The sequence below is a fragment of the Lepidochelys kempii genome, chromosome 6, assembly GCF_965140265.1.
Source record: "Lepidochelys kempii isolate rLepKem1 chromosome 6, rLepKem1.hap2, whole genome shotgun sequence".
Lineage (NCBI taxonomy): Eukaryota > Metazoa > Chordata > Testudines > Cheloniidae > Lepidochelys > Lepidochelys kempii.
In genome coordinates, this window is record NC_133261.1 from 68,825,884 (window position 1) to 68,847,993 (window position 22,110).

Here is a 22,110-nt window from a genome sequence, read left to right on the forward strand (position 1 = left end):
AGCCATCTTCCCTATCTGCCCTAGAATGGGGCTTTTGAAAGAAAATCAGTGGTAAGATTTCAGACACAACATATGGTTAATGCTGACAGGAAGGTGGAGAATTTCTCTCCATTCCCAGAACGAGCACAGTCAGGTCAGCATTACCTAACCGGATGCCCCTGCTGTCATGGCAGTTGTCACACACTCTCACTGGCGCCGGTCCCCAGCCCCGCTCAGGGACGGGGCGGGTCTTGGAAGAGCAGCTATCGCAGAAGCCCTCCCCGCAGGCCCGGCAGTGATGTTTCGTATCGTTATCTTTAAAGGACGTGCCACACTTGTTGCAATTCTGAACAAGACAAACCAGAAAGAAAAACTATCAGTTTGATTTTCCTAATTATCTCCAATTAGAAAAGCGTCCGAGAGCTGGATCACGAGACGGCAGGAACCGTGGCACCTATGAAAGTGACTGGATCCTGCATGAGTGGGGAAAGTATTGTAAGTCTCACAGTTAACTGATCTGTACTTGCACTGCAGAGACTTTTTGATGTCTTTCTCTGAAGTGTCTTGGGCATAGACTCCACTTGGGGTGGTGCCAGCATTGTCCTTCTGGCTCAATGACTTCATACCCAAAGAAGGGACCCGTGGGAAGACAAGCATGCTGTGGCTAGGCCAGCAGCATTACCGTGAACCCTGTGGTTACAGCCATGAATTGTTACAGCTATGCTTTCTTGGGTGCCTACAGCACTGGGCAGTTGACCTGTGAACACTTGAAGGTTTTGGAAAACAAAGATAAGATGGTCATTTCCAGTTTAGTCATCTGCCCAATTCCTTTTATATGCTTTCTCAAAGGAGTTGGAAGTCTCTCTCTAATTGAATTGTAAGGGCCAAGTATTCATATCCAGCTTCATATTTTGTACAAATTGGTTGCACTTGCAAAAGTGGGAACGCAAAAATGGGAGGCCAGGACTTCAACTTTGATTCTTTACACTCAAGAGCAAGTATGTGGGAGCCAGCATTTTTATCAGCAGCGTTGATGGTGGGAATGGGTCAAACTTGAAGAAGCAGAAAGGGTCAGTGGAATAATAAGGGGACAAATTGCACATCCAGGGAAGAAGGCATCTGACATGATCTTTCTCAGGCCAAGCCAAGAACGTGAATAGCAAGGGTCCCTGCCATTGGCTCTGAAGAGCTGCCAGAGGTGGGTGAGCTGCAGTTTGCAATCCACAGTAGACGAGGCACCTGAAATCTATCAGATTTTTTTTAACTGGTTACTTTGTCATTTTATTTTTTGGAGAAGGTGTGGAGGAAGGGTTATGTTCAGCTCAGCAAAGGGAGCAGTTTCCCTCAACAGCATGAAAGCACGGCAGCTGCTACATACCAGGATTTGAGAGTTGGGTCTCCAGTAGGCAGGGGCAATCTGGTCCGTCAGCCAAGAGGTCACAGCTTTTGTGGGTCCCAGGCTGAGCTCAGACACAGACTGTGCCATGAAATTCATCCCATCCAACAGGCGCTGAGCTGCATTGTTGTTGTCTTTCAGAAATCCATCTGTCTATAACACAATGGGGATTTACATGAAAATGGAAAAACAGAGAAGGAAACGTTTACTTCTCCTGAGCAGATGCTTCTTGGAGCAAATGCCCGTCCACTGCTGCTGTTAAAATGGAGAACACCACCTGGAAGAATCACACTCCCATCTTTTTTAGAGAGAGGGGATGTTTTAATGGTTTAAACATTCACACTAGGAGTCCAAATGTTGATAAAGTCAACCCACTTCTTTATCCTTCCAAGGTAGGCTGAGCACTGTTCAATTTACTGTGTGCAAGACTTTCAGTGGGACCTTAAAAAACAAGGTCCTGTCCTGTCTCCTGTCTCATGTGGATATTGAATATCCCATGGCACTTTCTGTAAGAGTAAGAGGTTTGCTCATATGTCCCTTATTCCCACGGTTGTTCAGCATGCTGTGCGGCAGGTGGCTGTATTTCAGTGGGGATGTGTGTAAGGAGCATTTTGGGATGAAAGCCCACTATAAAAATGTAGAAATCATTTACTTATTAATCAGAGATGGGAAAGACCTGTTAGGTTTTCTGACTCATCTCTTGGGGACCACTGCAATATCGTGATCTGTCCAATCCAATTTTTAATGTCCACTTGGGCAAAACTTGGTTGCCTCTTGCTCTGAGGATGCCCATCCTCAAAGAGGCTCCATACTTCAAGCAGCAGGGGCAGCTGCCATAGCGAGAGTCAGTCCATTTTTTCTGCCATTATGCAAAAAAAAAAAAAAAGAAAAGAAAGAAAGAAAGAAACCACCCACATCTCCAAAGCACCCCAACAAGACTTACTCCTGGCCAGACGTGCTCAATTTCTGTCCTCACCACTGTGTCCACAGGATCTTGGTTCCCAAACCAGTACTGCCGACTGCGGTACACCACTCCACAGTTGGGGCACTCAATCACATACCTGCAGTGAGGAACAAGGAGAACTGGTTACCTAGCAAGGGGCTGAAGGCCCAAAGGAGCTGGCAAAGGAAAGGAAAGGGAGAGCAGAAAGTACTCACCCTGACCAGGCATATTTGGCAAGGCCCATCCAAGGGGAATCAGTGGAAGCAGATGTTTTTGGCACCACATTGACCTCCTTCCCACGCTCGTAACAGGCCTGGAACAGGAGTGTTTGATTAGAATCACATGTTTTGGTACCCCAGACACTGAGTCCCATGTGACTGTTTGGTCACGAGTGGGTTTAAAGGCCTTACCTGGTGTGTGTTTGTGGAGATGGTTTGCTAAAGGGGCCACATGATGGACCCCATCATTGATAACGGAATTTTTGTGCATTATGACCCAAATGATGTCATTTGTCTAATCAACAATAAAAATATGGCTGTGGGTGAAGTAACCCCCAGGCTCCTCCACGTGACCTCTGAGTTACATACACTCCCCCCAAAAAAATCAACATTAGGGGTGGAGGGAAGGAAATAAGGAGAGCAATTCAGAGGCTTATCCATTCACTGTACGGAGACTGAAGAGCAACATCTAATGCTTAACCTGTCCTGGGAAATGGCAGCAGTGCAGCCCTCGGCGATTCAGCCAGCAAAACACGCAAGCAGTGCAACTGGGCTGCCGGCAAACAGAACAATTACCAAAGAACTGTTAAAGATCGACAGGAATCTTGTTGCCACGAGTCTTCAACAGAAAAGAGGAGCAAGACCACAGGCACATGTGAGTAACACTTCTCCCTCTCCAGGTACTGGACCCTGTCCCTAGGGTTCTGCTTACCTTGCAGGTATAGACTCTGTTATCGTACTGGTGGGAGTATCTGCATCGGCTCTTGGCTTCATGAGGAACTCCTTCTTTCGCATGGTTCATGCTGTTCTTACAGCCACACCTGGAGTTCAGAAGCAAACAGTGAGCAGGCTAGAGAGTCACTGATACAGGACAGATCTCGGTATAAGGTCAGCTAAGTTGCCAGAACTAAAACTAGGTTTTATTCAATATCTTATGTTTGTATAGCCATTGAAATGCAGCCACCATGGAGTGGAGTAAGCAGTGGTTTCACAGCAACGTTATATAGCAATTTAGTACAGGAAGTAAACACTGTATCCAACAGAAGCTGCAGAGGGAATCTAGATGGAACTAACCAAGTTCGGAATTTGGCCAAGACATGAGAACTAACATCCCACCTCTCACAAAGAAGAGCTAGAGAATCTTTAATGACCACAAAAGACAGGGAACCTAGTTTTACATCTTATTTGATAGACAGAACTTCCAGCAGCACAATCTTCCATAGCACCATGTTGATACAGCTCAGTACAGACTCAGAGGGATGACTGCAACCTACTGAATTACCAGCACCACTTCCCACACCACCTGGGCTTTCCTTAGACAGGACTTGCACTCAAGTTCTGAGGCATCTGACTGGTTAGTATGCAAAATCTCATCAGCCCCAGTGGGTGTGGCTTCTAGTCACAGGCCATAGGTCACAGTCCAAGACTGGGTGGATGTATGTTTTGGTGATGTTTATGTCATGAATATGACAGAAAGTCTCACAGGGCAATTATTTCTGACTTCAAGGGATTCTTGTAGACCACTCATTTCACAGTCTGCCCTTTGAGGGACTTGCCAGTTCTGAGACAACATGTTTATGAACACTACGGAAGCGATGTGGGCAAAAAGAGATTACACTGATACTTAACTTGCGATATTGCGGATTCCACAATATTAGGTTTCGACGGCAATTTTGATACGGGAGCCCCGGGTGGCCGCTCTCAGCCCCAAGGGCCGACAATGGAAAATCACGGAAAAAGTAATAATGGGCTTTATTACTGCAAATAATATGGTCCATTATTACTTTTCCTCAATTTTCCATGGCTTGTCCGCAATTCAGCCACAGTTTTTTGACCCTCGTCCCGCAATTCAAGTAGGGTATTGCTGATAAATGGAAAGGAGACCCTATTGCCTAGCTGGGACACAGAGACAGCACCCCCCACAGCACACACCTTGAACTGCTTTTCAGGGAGTTCAAATGGGTTCTGGTGTCAGGGGAAACATACAACTTCTGTATTCAGACTAAGGAGTTATCACACTGATGTCACCACCTATGATGATGATGCTTCTCCAGAGTACTTGTGACCTCACTATGACAGTGCATTCTGATGCTGCAGATCTTGACAGTACGGTCTCCCAGAGGGATGAGGGTGTATTTCTTGCCTACTTACCCACAGCTGAGGCATAGAGTAGAACAGGTGAAATACTCATCCGGAAAGAAGGAGCTGTGAGCCATCTGGTCATCGGGGATCTCACCGCTGAACCGGTCGCTCAATGCCTGTCAGACCAAGTGAGAGAAATTGCTGAGGAATTCAGAGCAACAAGGACATTGATTCACCAGGCCAGTGACAGCCTTCTGGAAAGGTACACATCTTCATGGACATCCTGGTAGGCTTCTCATGGACACTCCATGGGTTCCTCTCTGGGAGAGGGCCAACTAGGCTGTGTAGCTAACAAATCATGGTTCACTGACCAGGAAACCATACGGGTATGAGCTACAAAGGAAAACTATAATCCCCCCTGCCTTCCCTCTAATACAGACCAAACAAGATCAACAATCTTGCACTTGTCAGGGAGATGGAATGGATGATCTCAAGGGTTTTTTCCATCTCTAACTTCTATGATAGGGCAGAAGGGGTTGGAGGAAGAAGGTTGCACAGAGTAAATAGCTGGATAAAAAGGGTTTTGGATTCCACACCAAAGGAAACAACATTTGGTCCTACATACTCAACACACCATGCAAGGTTTGAGCTAGGTGACTTACATTAACTAGCATTAATTAAGGACATTGGGAACCTTTTAGTGATGGTGAAATAGTGAAAGTTTCCCTCCTGGGGCTTTGTCAAAGTGCCTCAATCCTATTCTGCAGGGACCACATACGAGATGAAAAGGGAGCTCGCTCTCCATGGTCCATTCAGTCCTTGGCTTTTGAGCTCAGACTGCAAACAAGCATGATAATTAGGGCCAGTTGTGATGGTAGCTTCTGTGATGGAGACGTCTCCACTGGGACCTGGGGCTTGTCTACACTGGCAATTTACAGCACTGCAACTTTCTCGCTCAGAGTGTGAAAAAACACCCCCCTGAGAGCAGCAAGTTTCAGCGCTGTAAAGCATCAGTGTAGACAGCGCTGGTAGCTAAGTCCCTCATGGAGGTGGTTTTTTTAGAGCACTGGGAAAGCTCTCTTTCCGCAACCACACAAGCCATGTTAAAGTGCTCTAGCATTTTTTAGCGTTTTAGCATTGCCAGTGTAGACCAGCCCCTGGACTGTGACCAAACACATTCCACACAAACCACTAAGTGGCTCTCAAATGTCAGCCTTTTGATTACTGATGTGGGCTGGATGTGAACTGGCAGCACCATAAACCAAATGTGGCATTAGCCCTTAAATACGTGAGAAAAGCAAACCACCACAGCACACATGCTGCAGGAATGGTGAAGAGGTTGATATTCTTCTCTTCAAAAGAAATCACTTTTCTTCTTTTACTAAAAAACCAACAAAGCAAAATAACAGACTCTGCCCACACCCCTTCCCCATTAGATACTCAGAACTATGCACTGCCCCGGTGGAGCTATGTTCCTGATCTTCACTGATCCCAAGGGTCAGATCTTTCTTTATCTAGAGAAGAAAGGCAAGAAAATACTTTCTCTTGTAGGGACACTGAGGAAAACATCTGCTGCAAATCTATGTCTAGGTGACTGCCTGGAGACCAGTTACCTTGGTAACAACATAGATCTCTCCATTGTACCAAAATGGTTGAACTGTGTCTGTCTTGGGCATTTATAACGTGCCTACCGCTGCTAACAATGAGCTTCAGGGTCCAACCCTAGTTCTTATACCTGTATTATAAAGTATTTAAAAAGCTACATTTAATGCTTTAAAGAGGCAGAATAATGTTATTTTAAAAGTTTCATTTTTACAGGCTTTGTTTGCCATGAAGCCTGAACTAAACATCACGTCTAATAGGCAACTCTATCTATATAAGGTTTTCCTGGAGCCCGTCATGATAATACTGAAGAGCTGAACAAATGAACTAAATATCATGCTACTACTTTAAAGAGTTACCACATTCTTTAATATAATATTGTTTGTCTTTTATGTATATATCAGTCTCTACCAGGCAATCAATTCCTGATGGTCCCTTGGGTGACTATGCACAAAGTAAAATAATAATATAATTAAAACTCCTCAAATATTTTACTTTGTGAGGCATTTTGGAAAAGACAAGTACCATACTGTTAATCTGTCCATTTGCTTTGGTAAAACAAGTCTTTCAAGGGATGTTATGAAGGCCAAAAGTATAACTGGGCTTAAAAAATTTTTTTGTATAAGATCATGGAGGATAGGTCCATCAATGGCTATTAGCCAGGATGGTCAGATATGCAACCTCATGCTCTGGGTGTCCCTAAACCTCTGCCTGCTAGAATCATAGACTTATAGGACTGGAAGGGACCTTGAGAGGTCATCTAGTCCAGTCCCTTGCACTCAGGGCAGGACTCGGTATTATCTAGATCATCCCTGACAGATGTTTATCTAACATATTCTTAAAAATCTCCAATGATGGAGATTCCACAACCTCCCTAGGCAATTTATTCCAGTGCTTAACCATCCTGACAGTTAGGAAGTTTTTCCTAATGTCCAACCTAAACTTCCCTTGCTGCAATTTAAGCCCATTGCTTCTTGTCCTATCCTTGGAGGTTAAGAAGAACAATTCTTCTCCCTCCTCCTTGTAACAACCTTTTATGTACTTGAAAACTGTTATCATGTCCTCTCTCAGTCTTCTCTTCTCCAGACTAAACAAACCCAATTTTTTCAATCTTGTTTCATAGGTCATGTTTTCTAGACCTTTAATCATTTTTGTTGCTCTTCTTTGGACTTTCTCCAATTTGTCCACATCTTTCCTGAAATGTGGCGCCCAGAATGAGACACAATAATCCAGTTGAGGCCTAATCAGCGCAGAGTAGAGCAGAAGAATTATTTCTCGTGTCTTGCTTACCACACTCCTGCTAATACATCTCAGAATGATGTTCACATTTTTTTGCATCAGTGTTACACTGTTGACTCATATTTAGCTTGTGGTCCACTATGACCCCCAGATCCCTTTCTGCAATACTCCTTCCTAGGCAGTCATTTCCCATTTTGTATGTGTGCAATGGATTGTTCCTTCCTAAGTGGAATACTTTGCATTTGTCCTTATTGAATTTCATCCTGTTTACTTCAGACCATTTCTCCAGTTTGTCCAGATCATTTTGAATTATAATCCTATCCTACAAAGCACTTGCAACCCCTCCCATCTTGGTATCATCCATTGTACTCTGTATGCTAGAAGCTCGGACTGGACAACAGGCAATGGCTCAATCAATGATTGCTCTGTTCTGTTCATTCTCTCAAAAGCATCTGGCACTGGCCACTGTCGGAATACAGGTTACTGGGCTAGATGGACCAATGTGCCGACCCAGTATGGCCATTTTTATGTTCTTCTGTTAAATGTTTAGTAATGCTACTCCAGGGTGGGAAGGGCAAGATAAATTGTTCCTCCTTACCTAAGCTCCCTCTAGCCCAGAGGTGGGCAAACTACGGCCCATGGGCCACATCCGGCCCGTGGGACTGTCCTGCCCAGCCCCTGAGCTCCTGGCCTGGGAGGCTAGCCCCCTCACTGTCCCCCCTGCTGTGCAGCCATGCTGCCACGTCAGCATCGCTCTGGGCAGCGGGGCTGTGTGCTCATGCAGGGCAGCGTGGCAGTGTGTCTGGCTCCAGCTGGGCGGCGCGGCTGCCAGACCTGCCACTCTGAGCAGCATGGTAAGGGGACCAGGGCTGGGGGGTTGGATATGGGGCAGGGGGTCCCGGGGGGTAGTCAGGGGACAGGGAGCAGAGGGCAGTTGGATAGGGCAGAGGTTCGAGGGGGGGGCAGGGGAAAGGGAACGGGGGGGTTAGATAGGGGATGGGGTCCCGGGGGGCGGTTAGGAGTGGGGGTCCTGGGAGGGGGCAGTCAGGGGACAAGGAACGGGGGGGATTGGATGGGGAGGGTTCTGAGGGGGGCAATCAGGTGGTGGGAAGTGGGAGGGGTCAGATAGGGGGTGGGGGCCAGGCTGTTTGGGGAGGCACAGCCTTCCCTACCCGGCCCTCCATACAGTTTCACACCCTGATGTGGCCCTCGGGCCAAAAAGTTTGCCCACCCTGCTCCAGCCTGTTCCTTTCAATATGGCAGCTGCCATCCTGGTATCCCCTTGGCTTATGGAATTGCAAACTCATCAAGAAGCTAGCAAAAAAGAGTCTCCGGTACCATCTGTCAGCTCGCCAGTCTTCTGGATTCCTCTCAATCAGGCTTCAGGCCAGAACATGGCATAGAGACAGCACTTATTTTTCTGGTGTATGATCACCTCATGTCCATAAGACATTGAAAGTACACCCATATTGATCTTGCTCTGACCTCTCTGTGGCATTTGGTTCACGCAGTCATCAAATAATCCTGGCTCAAATCCAGAAACTGCAGGGGTTAACAAACACCCTGGATTAAAATATCTCAGGTCCTTCTCCAACTGAAGCTAGATGGCTGCCAAAGACTCAAAAAGTAATAGCAATTTTTTTTAAGTACATCAGAAGTAGGAAGCCGGCTAAACAACCAGTGGGGCCCCTGGACAATCGAGGTGCTAAAGGAGCACTCAAGGATGATAAGGCCATTGCAGGGAAACTAAATGAATTCTTTGCATAGGTCTTCACGGCTGAGGATGTGAAGGAGATTCCCAAACCTGAGCCATTCTTTTTAGGTGACAGATCTGAGGAACTGTCCCAGATTGAGGTGTCATTAGAGGAGGTTTTGGAACAAACTGATAAATTAAACAGCAATAAGTCACCAGGACGAGATGGTATTCACCCAAGACTTCTGAAGGAACTCAAATGTGAAATTGCAGAACTACTAACTGTAGTCTGTAACCTATCATTTAAATCAGCTTCTGTACCAAGTGACTGGAGGATAGCTAATGTGATGCCAATTTTTTAAAAGGGCTCCAGAGATGATCCCGGCAATTACAGGCCTGGAAGCCTGACTTCAATACTGGGCAAACTGGTTGAAACTGTAGTAAAGAACAATACTATCAGACATACAGATGAACACAATTTGTTGAGGAAGAGTTAACATGGTTTTAGTAAAGGGAAATCAAGCCTCACCAATCTACTAGAATTCTTTGAGAGGGTCAACAAGCATGTGGACCAAGGGGATCCAGTGGATAGTGTGTACTTAGATTTTCAGAAAGCCTTTGACAAAGGCTCTTATGCAAAGTAAGCTGCCACGGGATAAGAGGGAAGGTGCTCTCATGGATTAGAACTGGTTAAAAGATAGGAAACAAAGGGTAGGTATAAATGGTCAGTTTTAAAAATGGAGAGAAGTAAATAGTGGTGTCCCCCAGAGGTGTGTTCTGGGACCAGTCCTATTCAACATATTCATAAATGATCTGGAAAAAAGGGGTAAACAGTGAGGTGGCAAAATTTGCAGTTGATACAAAATTACTAAAGATAGTTAAGGCACAGGCAGACTGCAAAGAGCTACAAAAGGATCTCTCAAGACTGGGTGACTGGGTTATAGCGGTAACAACTCCCTCAATTGTGAACATCTGCTCTCAGATTGTTCAGTCAGATCACAGCCTTGGGGTTCTTTTGGACTCCTCGAAGCTACTGGATGGTCACATAGCTACGGTGCCAAAAAATACCCATTTTAGTGGCTCATAGACTGCTCTACACCCTATCGGATACAAACCTGGACAGTGACTCCCACATTGGTGACCTCCAGAGTTGATTATTGCAACTCATATCTAGAAACAAAGCGACATACCCTGAAAAAGCTCCAACTGGCTCAAAATACAGCAGTCAGTCTGCTTAGTAACACAGATCATTGTGAACACATCATCCCAGCATTCCGCTATCTGCAGTGACTATCCACTGAATACAGAGTCCAGTTCAAGTCACGTGTTCTGATATTCACAGCCCTCTCTGAGGCTGGCCCTAACCACCTGACAACTAACCTTTCCCTTCCCAACCATGACCTCCCATGACAGCTACATTCCCCTGGAGCAATTAAAATGCCCACCAACAGGAGGCAGCATATGAGTGCAGGGGACAGAACTTTCACAGAAGCCAGATCCAGATCAGGGAACTTCCTCCCTCAGGAAATAATAGTGGACACAGGAATAACCATTTTCAGAACCAGATGCAAAAAACTCTTTTCTTCAACTTTTTGAGGGAGAACCAAGTTCATCACAAGCATACATACATAGAAAATAATCATGCTCTTTCTCCTACAGAGAGAGAGTGATTGTTATTCTTATTTTTAAATACTTAGGAAGCCCACTGATATTATGGTGATAATATAATAGATATATTAGAGAGGTCTTCAGCCTCTCTTCCACCCCTCCAGCTCCTTTCCATCAGCCCTCAAGTATGCTACTGTATCTCTAATCCTAACAATCTCTCCCTTGATCTCACTTGCTTCTCCAGATACTGCCACATCTCCCTCCTTCCCTTTGCCTCCCAGCTCCTTCAGTATACTGTCTGTACCCAGTGCCTTTACTTCCTCACCTCTCAGATCCCTGGCAATCAGAACCTAGGAACTGGGTTAGACCAATGGTCCATCTAGCTCAGTATCCTGTCTTCTGACAGTGGTCAATGCCAGGTGCTCCAGAGGGAATGAACAGAACAGACAATCAGCAAGTGATCCACCCCCTGTTGTCCACTCCCAGCTTCTGACAATCAGAGACTAGGGACACCTAGAACATGGGGTTGTATCCCTGACTATCTTGGCTAATGGCCACTGATGGACCTATCCTCCATGAACTTTTCTCTTTTGAACCACGCTATAGTTGTGGCCTTCACAGCATTCCCTGTCAAGAAGTTTCATAGGTTGTGTGTGTTGCATGAAGAAATACTTCCTTTCATTTGTTTTAAACCTGCTGCCTATTAATTTCATTGGATGACCCCGGTTCTTATGTTATTTGAAGGAATAAAAAAAACCTACTCCCTTATTCACTTTCTCCACACCATTCATGATTTTATAGACCTCTATCATATCCCCATTAGTCATCTCTTTTCGAGCTGAATTCAGTTTCTACCCTTATTACAGTACTGATGCTGCTCTTAAGAAAGTTACTGATAACCTCCTCCTGGCCAGATCCATGAGCATCTTTATAAATATCCTCCATGAACTGTTTGTCACTTGCAATAAAGTGTATCACGCTTTCCTCCCCCAATCAGCTTTCTCCCAGGTGTGGGTTTGAGATTTTGCTTTTCTGGTTCTCCTTTAACCTTTCCGTCTGATTCCTCAGCGGGTCTCCCTCTGTTCTTCTTTATTTCCCCCCGTCCTGCTGTCTTCCCCCAGGATAGATCCACCCAGCCCATTCAACCGTCTATACGAGATACATGGAAGACTTTCCTTTTCTCCGGATATCTGCAATTCTGCATTAGAGCTTTGTGTGAACTTTATTAGGGTACATGATACTTGGGAATGGTGCGACAGGCATGAATGAGTAACCCCCGGAGACTCTTCCCCAACCGCTGGTGAGCCACACTCTTCAGCACAAAGAACAGGAGGACTTGTGGCACCTTAGAGACTAACCAATTTATCTGAGCGTGAGCTTTCGTGAGCTACAGCTCACTTCATCGGATGCACGCCGTGGAAACTGCAGCAGACTTTATATATACACAGAGACCATGAAACAATACCTCCTCCCACCCCACTGTCCTGCTGGTAATAGCTTATCTAAAGTGATCATCAAGTGATCATTTCAGCAAATGACTTACTTTCAGTGCTTTGAAGATAACCCCAGGTTGTCGTGGGGAACGGGTGGTATTGTTCTCCAGCTGGTACTCCACAGCTCTCCTAAGTCCCGAGAAGTCTGTGGGGGGATTGTAAGTCCTCGTTCCCTTGTAGTGGATTGAGCTGAAGGCTTCGGGAAAGCGGCTCAGTTTCCGGAAGCGATCCTGGATGAGTTTTTCAGGTGCCTCAGAGGGGTGATCTAAACCCATTCAAAAGCAGTAACAGGTGTATTAACAACTGCTGGTTTAGCATAACACTATTTAACAACCAGAAAGTGCTTTAACAATGCAAAGTGCTATACTCACATTCCTAACTACTCCTCACCACTCTTCTGTGATGCAGATAAACAAGTATTCCCCATTTGACACATGGGCAGAATGAAACATTTTCAAAAGTCGCCTCTGTTTTGGATACAGTGTTAGCCCCCTACAACCGAAGTTGAGAGCAGCTTAGCACAGCTAAAACTGAAATCAGTGGGAACTGTGGGTGGTCAGTATCTCTGAAAATCTGGGCTTACTGGTCTTAAAACTGGGCACCCAAAATTAGAGGCCAATTTGACATATCTGACATAAAAAAACAAACTTTATGCTAAAGTGTGATAGAACTCAGCAGTTCCTGGCTCGGGGCCACTAGGCCATACCATGAAAGGTTTAGTGTTAGTGCCTTCATTCCCACCACTCCTTATATGTTCTTTCTACATGCAGACCCTATGGCAGGAAAGGGAGTGTCTAGGTCTACTCTCACCCAGAAAAAACAAGCAACACAGAATTAGCAATTTCAGGTCAGACCAACAGTCTACCAACTCCTAGAACATGCTTCCAGCAATGGCATATGGTGTATGCTTCATAAGAAGGCAAATCCCCACCCCTTTTAAAAAAACACAACTCAGACATCCCAACATTGTCCGTCAAGCTGGACAACTGTGCGTTGCTGCATACAGTGTGTGTTAGGGAGGTGGATTCCCTTCTGGCTTCCACAGAGATCAGCTGATGCTCTGAAGTATATGTTTTTATTACCCTGCCATTGTGCATATAACTACAACTGACATTATTGGTCATAAAATTAACCAGCTACAGCATTTGACTCTGACCTCCTGAGGCAGTAAATTCCAGCAGCTAATTACATGCTGTGTGAAATCCTGCTTCCTTATTTATTCTACATTTACCTACCAAGGTGAGAAGGTGATGCCATTTTTGTATAGCCACTTTGTTGCTTAAAAATACATTCTGAAAAATAACTGTAGGGAGATGCTGGGCTGAGTTCCTTGTTTTTTCTATTTTGCTGAGTGCCTTGTGGTCAGCAAACACCCACCCTGAAGAAGCCAGCAACAATGTTGTGGGCCTGCAGGGAGTTGCTGTGGTCTTGCACAGCAGGGCACTTCTGGATGTACACAAACAGAAGGAAGCTAAACCCCATCTGCACTGATGTAGCCAGGTGTACTGATCAGGGCTCCCCACAACATATTAGAGCGTGGTAGGGGTGGACAAAGCCAAAAGAGGCTTTAGTGTACACTTTGAAAGAGTAGGTAAACTCCTGGTCCCTTTGAAGTCAATCACAAAACGCCCACTGACTTCAATGGAGCTAGGATTTCACTCATAGATGTGTAAACAAGCACTATGACTTAAATATGCTTAGTCTGGCATGCAATGAACCAAGTTAAAATGCTGAAGAAGGAAATAGACAGTGGTGAGAAATGACAACATAGTGGTGCTGACATCGTGTAAGGCATTGAAGGAAAACCTACTGGCAATATTGCATATTTTGAGCGACTCCCATAGGAAGAAGCAGGACAACCCACCAGCCATTGGCGACCACACACTCAGTCTGTTTCCTAGAATTAATGCCTGCCTAGGAATGGTACCAATCCCCAGAAATCCCAGTGCCCAGGGAAGGGTGCAGGTTTATAAACAAGTCCATTTCATACCTCTTACCCATTTAGTTCTGTAAGTATGATCTGTTTTATTTATTTTTGTGACAGGGTCCTCTACATCCCTATTATAATGTTAGGGTCCCCACTTTCACCTTGCCTTGCTCTATTACCCATCCTCATGGTCCAATGCCACAGTCACTGTCCTATGTTGAGGAGGATCACAGAAGTCTCCCTTCAGGACTAATCAGTGTTGATCATTAACTGGCTAACTGGGTTGCTACCCTGTGACTTAAATCCCTCACTCCACCATCAGAGCATAGCATGCTGCCTCTGCAGACCCTCTGCCAGCCTGAAACATGAGCAAGACCAGACTTTCACCCAGATCTTCCACATGGCAGTCCAATTAACAAATAACATTTAGCTATATTTTGATTCACTGTTTCTTTCTCTCTACTCACCGGAGCCCAATAGCTTGGTGTGCACAGTCTCATGGAAGATAATGACTGCAGGACCCAGAGTGGACAAAGGAACATCCAAGCCACAGCGGGCTGTGGTTGCCTTCAGCTCCTTAGTGAAATGTTTCAGGTAGGCCTCTGAAGCATCCCCAAGGAATTTGAAGAGGTCATTGTGGAGTCTGTCAGCATGCGTACGGTAGATGACAAGGTCAGAAATGGCCAGGACCTTCAGAAGCAGCCGCGTTCTCTGGCTCACGTTTACTGTGGCCCCAAGCAGACCTTCTGTGTCAATCACCACCACTTTGCAGACTGGGTCATAGGCTGCCCATACACCGACCGTGCAGGATTCTTGAGCTGGCGATGTCTTAAAGACCTCATGACCATAGAAGAAAGTGTGGTTAAGGGTGTGTGACTTGCCATCCCCAGTGTTCCCAAAGATGGACACCACCTTCAAGTGTTGGTCAGGCTTGCAGTCCAGTTTCTTAATAAAGTCTTCTTCATTCATCACCTTCCAAAATAAGAAAATTACAACATTATAGATGGGAAACTAGAGAAGACAACACTAAAAACAGAGCTGGCTTCAGGGCTCACAGGCTTCGTGAGGTCGAGCAACTTCCATTTAGGTCCTTTATAAACCTTACAAACATATAGGAGTCCCAGGCAAAATTTTCAAAAACACCAAAGTGTTGTAGGAGCTTAAGTCCCATTGACTTTTAATGGGACCCAGGCTTCTAAGTCATGTAGGTGCTCTTGCCCTCCATCATCAGTGGCCAAATGACAGCTCCTCCATATCCTATCACCAATTCTCCAAGCCCCCCAGAGCAATTTCTCACCCCCCCGGAGCAATACATCTTATGGGATGAGTAGAAAGGAAAAAAAAAAAAAGCCAGAGATTTAGATCCACACTTCTGAAGTGGATTAAAGCAATTTTTAAAGCAGGCTTTTCAAAACTGCAAGACAGACAGGATATTCCATCTTGTAATATACTTGATTAGGCCTTTTTTTTTTTTAAGCCACAAAAGTTTGAAAAACAAAACAAAACAAAAAACACATCACCTTCAATGCATACAATACATCTGGTTTCCGGGGCTTTTACTTAGGATAAGTGAGACTTGTCATACTATTTAATGGCAGATTGTGAGACACTTCTGTTCAGATAGCACAACAATGGGGCTCAGATAAAAGAGACGATCAGATAGACAAGGCAGGCTCACCTTAAATCCTAATTTTAATTGGAAAATAACAGTGCTTTAGAGTTCAAAGTTTTTGTCCTGCTGAAGGTCTGATTATTGTAGTTTACCATGTGTGTTCACATAGGGACAAGGCATCCTTCCTTCAATAGGTGTTTGCTCAAGACAATTTGTGTCACAAGAAGAGCAAAATAAAAACACTTACTGAGTGGGATTAAATTCAGTTCATTCCCCCCTTCACTCCTCCCATGGAGTTCCCTTCAATAGCGAAGGGCCGGATTTCCCTTCTACTGGCCACTAACTTCTGGAGGCCTGGGTCATCTCCAAGGAAAAGGAATAGAAAAGATTTCTTCCCATATGCTACTTCTCTCACAAGTGTGTCCCAAAACTCCCCACCCCTGCAGGCCAGTATGGTTGGAACATCTCAGAACACAAGATCCACAGAGGTCAGGAGGCAGTCAATGGATTTCTTTGAATAGGTTTATTCTTAGATCACTGATTCAGGTTCTAAAGCCCCACCCTGCTATGGTGAAATCTGTGAGCAAGATGTAGACTGTACATTAAAATAAAGAGAGTCTGTGTTCGAGGGAAAGGCTTGGAACAGCATTCAGAAGGAGAAATTATAGAGTATGGGGCCAGGTTAGTTACAGGCAGCCTCACAACATGAGGGAAGGAAGGAAACCATCCAGAAGCGCCTCTCCTTCTCATCCACGCCTTTACATGGAGTTATCAGGCTTTCCAGGGACACAGTGGGAAGGACGAAGGCACACCCGGGTTTTAGCTGGGGGCAGGAGTGTGCCTGTTTTTGACAGCTGTGTGTTTAAGGGACAGCTTCAAATGCTCAAGTATATTGTGACTGATTAAGACAATTGCCTCTGTAAGGCTCAATGCAGAAGCCTCGCTCTTTAAAAACATCTGCTAGGTTTCCTACTCCAGCCCTTTTCCGAGGACGCCAGTCTTTAAAGAAAAAATAATCTGTCCTTAACCCCTCCCTCCCTCTGCCCCAGAAGCTAGCACTAACCATAGTGCCTGACTATTACGGCCTCAGCACTCTCTGGAGGCCAGATGGGCAACAGCTTTGTTAAAACAATTGCTTAACTATTGGCTGGGCAACCAAGTGGGGATATTTCAGTGTCTTTGGTTACATGGGGTCAAGATGTCTGGTCTGGGATGTCTGGGTCTGGGGGAGGATCAGCAATGTTGGCAGCATGAAGGCAATAGAGAGAGGAAGAGGAGGCCAGCTCCATACAGAATTCCCAGCAACAGGTTTGTAATTCATTAGGGGCCTGATCCTGGACCAGGCCCTCACTGGGTAGGGGCAGTGAGCCCCAGCACCTCTTTCCTAACAAATTAAGCACTGGGCAGGGGCATTAATGTGATATGAATCTGCATAGCTCCAATGTTACTGTTCAGCACACACTCTTCTAAAATTACACCATGCTAGTGACCTGAACACTGAACTGTTTCACCTCTTTCCAATGCACTGAATACACCTGGGCATCCCTAGAGAATACAACACAACTGTGTAAAATCCAGCCACAGCAACTGGCTCACCAATTTCCCCTCCCAGATTTGGTCCATTTATGCCAGCCAATGACAATTGTTAAGCTTCATCCCAACTGAAAGCAATGAAGATCTAGAACTCAAATGCTTGCTTGCTCCCCTTTTTTGGGGGGGTGAGGGAAAGTCCTAAAGAGGCACAGATCTGCCAGGGTGAGCAACAGCATCTCCTGGTGTTGATGCTAAGGCCTAGGTGGTAGCAGCCCATCTACCACAAACACAGCTGTGTAAATTTCTCATGCTGCATAACACCACACCTCTAAAGTGACAATATCAGGGGACACGGGGCGGGGGGAACAAAACCACACCCATAAATGACACTGCAACATCTGATTTCAGAGAAAGAACTGCACAAGCCTGTCTAAAAAGTGTGGCCTTTTCCTTAGCCCTAGTCCCCCTGCCCATAGTGCTCTTTCTTCCCTTTTGCCATTGGAGATTAATTTACAGCTTTATTATACTTAGAGATCATAACTGATAAACACACTCTTCTACCTCTAATAAAAAGAAATCTTATCTTATTCCCCATATCACAGGTTATAACCACGTTTAGTCTTATTTTCGGTATAGATATTTATGATTATTTGCATTTGTGTTAATAATTGTCATATACTTACATAAAAGCCCCTCTCTAACATGCACTTTTGATGACATCCCCTGAGTGGGTTGTTAATGGGTTTGAATGTGGAACCTTCAGCACTAAAAGCATGAAACTCTACCACTACAGTTAAAGGGATCACTTCTGTAGCTGATAGGATCAGTAGACTCTTATCCTTCTGTGTGGATCAGCCATCAGACTGGGACAAAGATCCATAGTGCTAATGTGGTTCATGTTTGGCTCACTTGTCACTTGTAGAGGGAATTATATACTCAGAAATTTATAACACCTAATCTAATAACATGAGACTTGAGCAATAATAAAAGCAAAGCCATCAAAAAGGCAAGAGAACTATTAACATAACTTCTCTTGATCATCCTCAGGGCACGAAACATAGACTGTCAAAAAACTTGGAGGTTAACTTGTCTGGAAGTTAAGTACACTGTTTTGAACTTTACCCAATAAAGGGCCTGATCCAAAGCCCACTGAAGTCAACATATATCTTTTCACAGATTTATGGGCCATATGAACTGATGGGATCAGGGAGAAGGTAAAAAGATAGCCCAAGACTCCTAAGATGAACCTCCTATCCATGAATTTCTTGAAACCAATCTCATTCATTAACAATACATGTTAAAATTCATGTACAAAACCCATAAAATGAAAACATTCTCAATGACTGGCACCCAAACAACCTCAACTCTGACCCACAGACAAAACACTCACAATGACTACTACATCTAAATTAGTCTTATCCATTTTTCACAGAACTTTCTCCTCTCAGAACTGTGCATAGGACCTTTTATGTCTTACTCTTATTCATGCAAAGGTTGTACAAAGCCTTCCTGTTCATAAGCCATACACAATTCAAAAAATCAACAATGCTTCATATGATATTCAGGTAGTGTTGTATTGATAGTCTTGAACTGAAGTTTGGAATTCTATTAGTTTGAATTGTATTGACTGTTGCTTTTTAAATCCTACTCTTGGACTGGGTTCATTTTGGCCCAGCATTTCTGGTGACTAAAACTTAAAAGTGTTGGCAATCTATAGTTTTAGATGCCAAACTTATAAATCATCATATGTATCATTCAACAGACTTGTTTGACAACCAATATACCACAAAATCCCCCAACATACAACCACTACATCGCTTAAAAGTGTATATTTAAAAAACAAAACAAAAAAACCCCCAGAAATCAATGGAAAAATAAATGACAAGATTCCTGATATGTTCAAATATGTGTCATATATATCAGTTTTCAAATATCTGCAATAAATCAATGTCTAGAAAAAAAAGAGCAAAAATAAATGAATCACAAAAGGACTTCTTTCATTCTGAAAATTACTGGGTTTTTTTTAAAGTTATGCAATACAAAACATTCTATTTCTACACGTCTAAAAATCATTTTTAAAACTGGTAATACCTACATAAATTCAGACCAATGGCTCTTTCAACTAAAGTCAGAGTGGGAAAGAGTCAAATTAAGCTTTATAATGGAACAGCAGTTGCAACTTTAATTGTGTGGTCTCAACCAGTGCCTCCATAACAGACAGCACTGAACTTCTGAAATGCAGAAGTCAGGAATTTTTAAGCAGCGAATCTCAGAAAGGGTTAGCATTTAAATCATAGAAGTTGGAAATCAAAGAAATCCAGTCCATCTCTCCCAAGGCAACATGGCTCGCTGTGATACTAATGTTTTGGCCATTTCAGTTTTAAATTATTCAAACTATGGGGCTCCATCCAGGGCTGGATTAAGGCTGAAGCACTACAGACCCAGGCCTAAAATGCCAGCTCCTGGAATCAGGCAATGAAATCAGAATCTCAGCTTTCCTTGGGGAAAAAAACCCCCCAAAATCTAGGCCATATGGTTGTGAATTAAAGTCTGAAAATATGAACAGAGCATAACAGACGGAATGATATCTGTCTGGTTCTGCAAATTGAAAGAATGGCTCTGAGAGGTGTGAACTACTCCATGCATCTCAGTGCTTTGGGAAGCCCCACCAGTACCACCCAACGGAGGAAACTGTGCCATGAGACAAGCACAGTAAGCCCACCCACCAACCCCAATGCACCTCAGCTGTTGGGATAGTTACTGGGGGACCCCATGCTCCTGCCCCTACACCTCCAGAGGGGACTCCTGTTGGTGTCCTCACTGCCCCTCAGTGGAGGGGAGCAGGGGAAAGTCCCTGTTGTCACTCCAGGAGAAAGGGATTCTCTACAAGGGGAGGGAGCCCTCCCTCTGCCATGCAACTCCAAGTGGAATGCAGGACCATGGAATGCGGATGGGGCCACAGTGGGGCCTCTATGTTATGGTGCGCCTAGGGACTCAGACTGCCTTAATTCAACCCTGTTTCCACCACTCCTTTCCAGCTTTCAAATGCCTCAGAGACCAGAGATTCCATTCTTAGCAGGCAGTGTGACAAGTGGGCCAGAAGGATCAAAGCTGAGCGTTTAGTCTAAAAGGTAACCTGTAGATTTGGTTTCCTACTCACTTTATCTAATATTTCTTCTTTCTTGTCATGAGATTTTTGCTAGTGTGAAAAGTCTTTCCAAAAGGGTTATGCAAAGTAGTTAATTTATAAAATCAAGTATTCCTTACTTACAATTAAAATCTAATTTTTCATAGTGAATTACGCCCTGATACTGAAAACACTTCTGCACATTTAATTTTATAGTACCCTAAGTAGTCTCATAGACTTCAATAGGACTAACAAAGATAGGTAACCATGGGCACAAGTGTTTGCAGGAACAAGGCCTTATACCATCATAGGCCCTAATTCTGAGAGAGAGCCCAGGCAGTGGGGAGGGAAGGGAACAAAAGAGGCTTTAAATCAACTTTGTGCCTCTAGAATTCTATATGTGGCCCCCACAGCTGCCTATGGGCCACTGTCAGCCCAGAATAGTCAAAGCACAGTCTTAGGATATAGATATTCAGGCCTGTCTGTAAAGGCCTATCGTCTAAGAATTTAGGTGTATTCTTACCACTTGGCTAGTTATAGAGGTACAAAAGAGAATCAAAATCACTGCCTGCCAATGTAAGGGCCTTCTCTTACTGTGACAGTCTGAGGCCCTGTTCTTAGGCTAAGGCCTTTGGCTAAGCAACAGATGCAGCCATAAGCTGGGAAGCGAACGGTCACATCCTCACATTCCAAACTAGTCACATTGAAATAAGGTGCTATTGGGCTGTTAGGATACAATCCCGTCCTGATAGTGCCTATCACCTCCAGAGAAAGGGAAGTGCCTAGAAAATGTAAAAGGAAACTTAGTTTGATAGCATCCTGTCTGGCAAGAACTCACTTATCAATAGTTGGGATGTGAAATCCTCACTTCTGTATTGTTTTGTCATTATAGTTCCCACTTTGCTATTGTTTGTCTGTATAATCTCTGTCTGGTTCTGTGATTGTTTCTGTCTGCTGTATAATTAATTTTGCTGGGTGTAAACTAATTAAGGTGGTGGGATATAAATGCGTACATAGTCATGTTACAACGTTAGGATTGGTTAGTTAAATTTCAGGAACATGACTGGTTAAGGTATAGCAAAGCAGAAGTCAAGTTTTACTATATAGTCTGCAGTCAATCAGGAAGTGAGTGGGTGGGTGTGGGCATGCGGGTGGGGGAGATGGGAACAGGGAATGGGGGTAAGGAAACTGGAATCATGTTTTGCTAACTGGGGAAATAGGAACAGGGAATGGGGGTAAGGAAATTGGAATAATGTTTTGCTAAGGGCAGGAATGGGAACAGGGACACAGGTGTAAAGCTCTGTGATGTCAGAGCTGGGAAGGAGGATACTAAGGAAGGAAACTGGAATCATGCTTGCTGGAATTTCACCCCAATAAACATAGAATTGTTTGCACCTTTGGACTTCGGGTATTGTTGCTCTCTGTTCATGTGAGAAGGACCAGGGAAGTAAATGGGTGAAGGAATAAGCCCCTTAACACACAGCTCACTCCAGCCATGCCCCTTCCCACCATTAACTCTCCCCTTGTGCTAGGGGCTGCAAGGAGTTGCATAGGACTGTTCCACCAGGGAAGCCCCTTTACGCTGAGAGTATTCCCTAAGGGGAGGCCACTGTACCCTCTTTTTGCCTATGGAATGGTGTAAAGAGAGAATGGGAGAG

General features: G+C 44.5%; 1 protein-coding gene across 4 annotated transcripts in view; it reads right to left on the reverse strand.

Annotated features, from left to right (window-relative positions):
- Nucleotides 1-22,110, reverse strand: part of ZFYVE1 (zinc finger FYVE-type containing 1) — a 40,289-nt gene that overhangs the window by 4,867 nt on the left and 13,312 nt on the right. For all 4 annotated transcript variants that reach the window (XM_073348528.1, XM_073348527.1, XM_073348526.1 and 1 more), the window contains 8 exons: nucleotides 14,648-15,152; nucleotides 12,304-12,518; nucleotides 4,688-4,794; nucleotides 3,249-3,357; nucleotides 2,534-2,631; nucleotides 2,319-2,436; nucleotides 1,358-1,528; nucleotides 145-325 (listed from right to left, as the gene is read on the reverse strand). In XM_073348528.1, coding sequence (XP_073204629.1) covers nucleotides 145-325; nucleotides 1,358-1,528; nucleotides 2,319-2,436; nucleotides 2,534-2,631; nucleotides 3,249-3,357; nucleotides 4,688-4,794; nucleotides 12,304-12,518; nucleotides 14,648-15,152 — 1,504 coding nt within the window. The remainder of the gene's footprint in view (nucleotides 1-144; nucleotides 326-1,357; nucleotides 1,529-2,318; nucleotides 2,437-2,533; nucleotides 2,632-3,248; nucleotides 3,358-4,687; nucleotides 4,795-12,303; nucleotides 12,519-14,647; nucleotides 15,153-22,110) is intronic.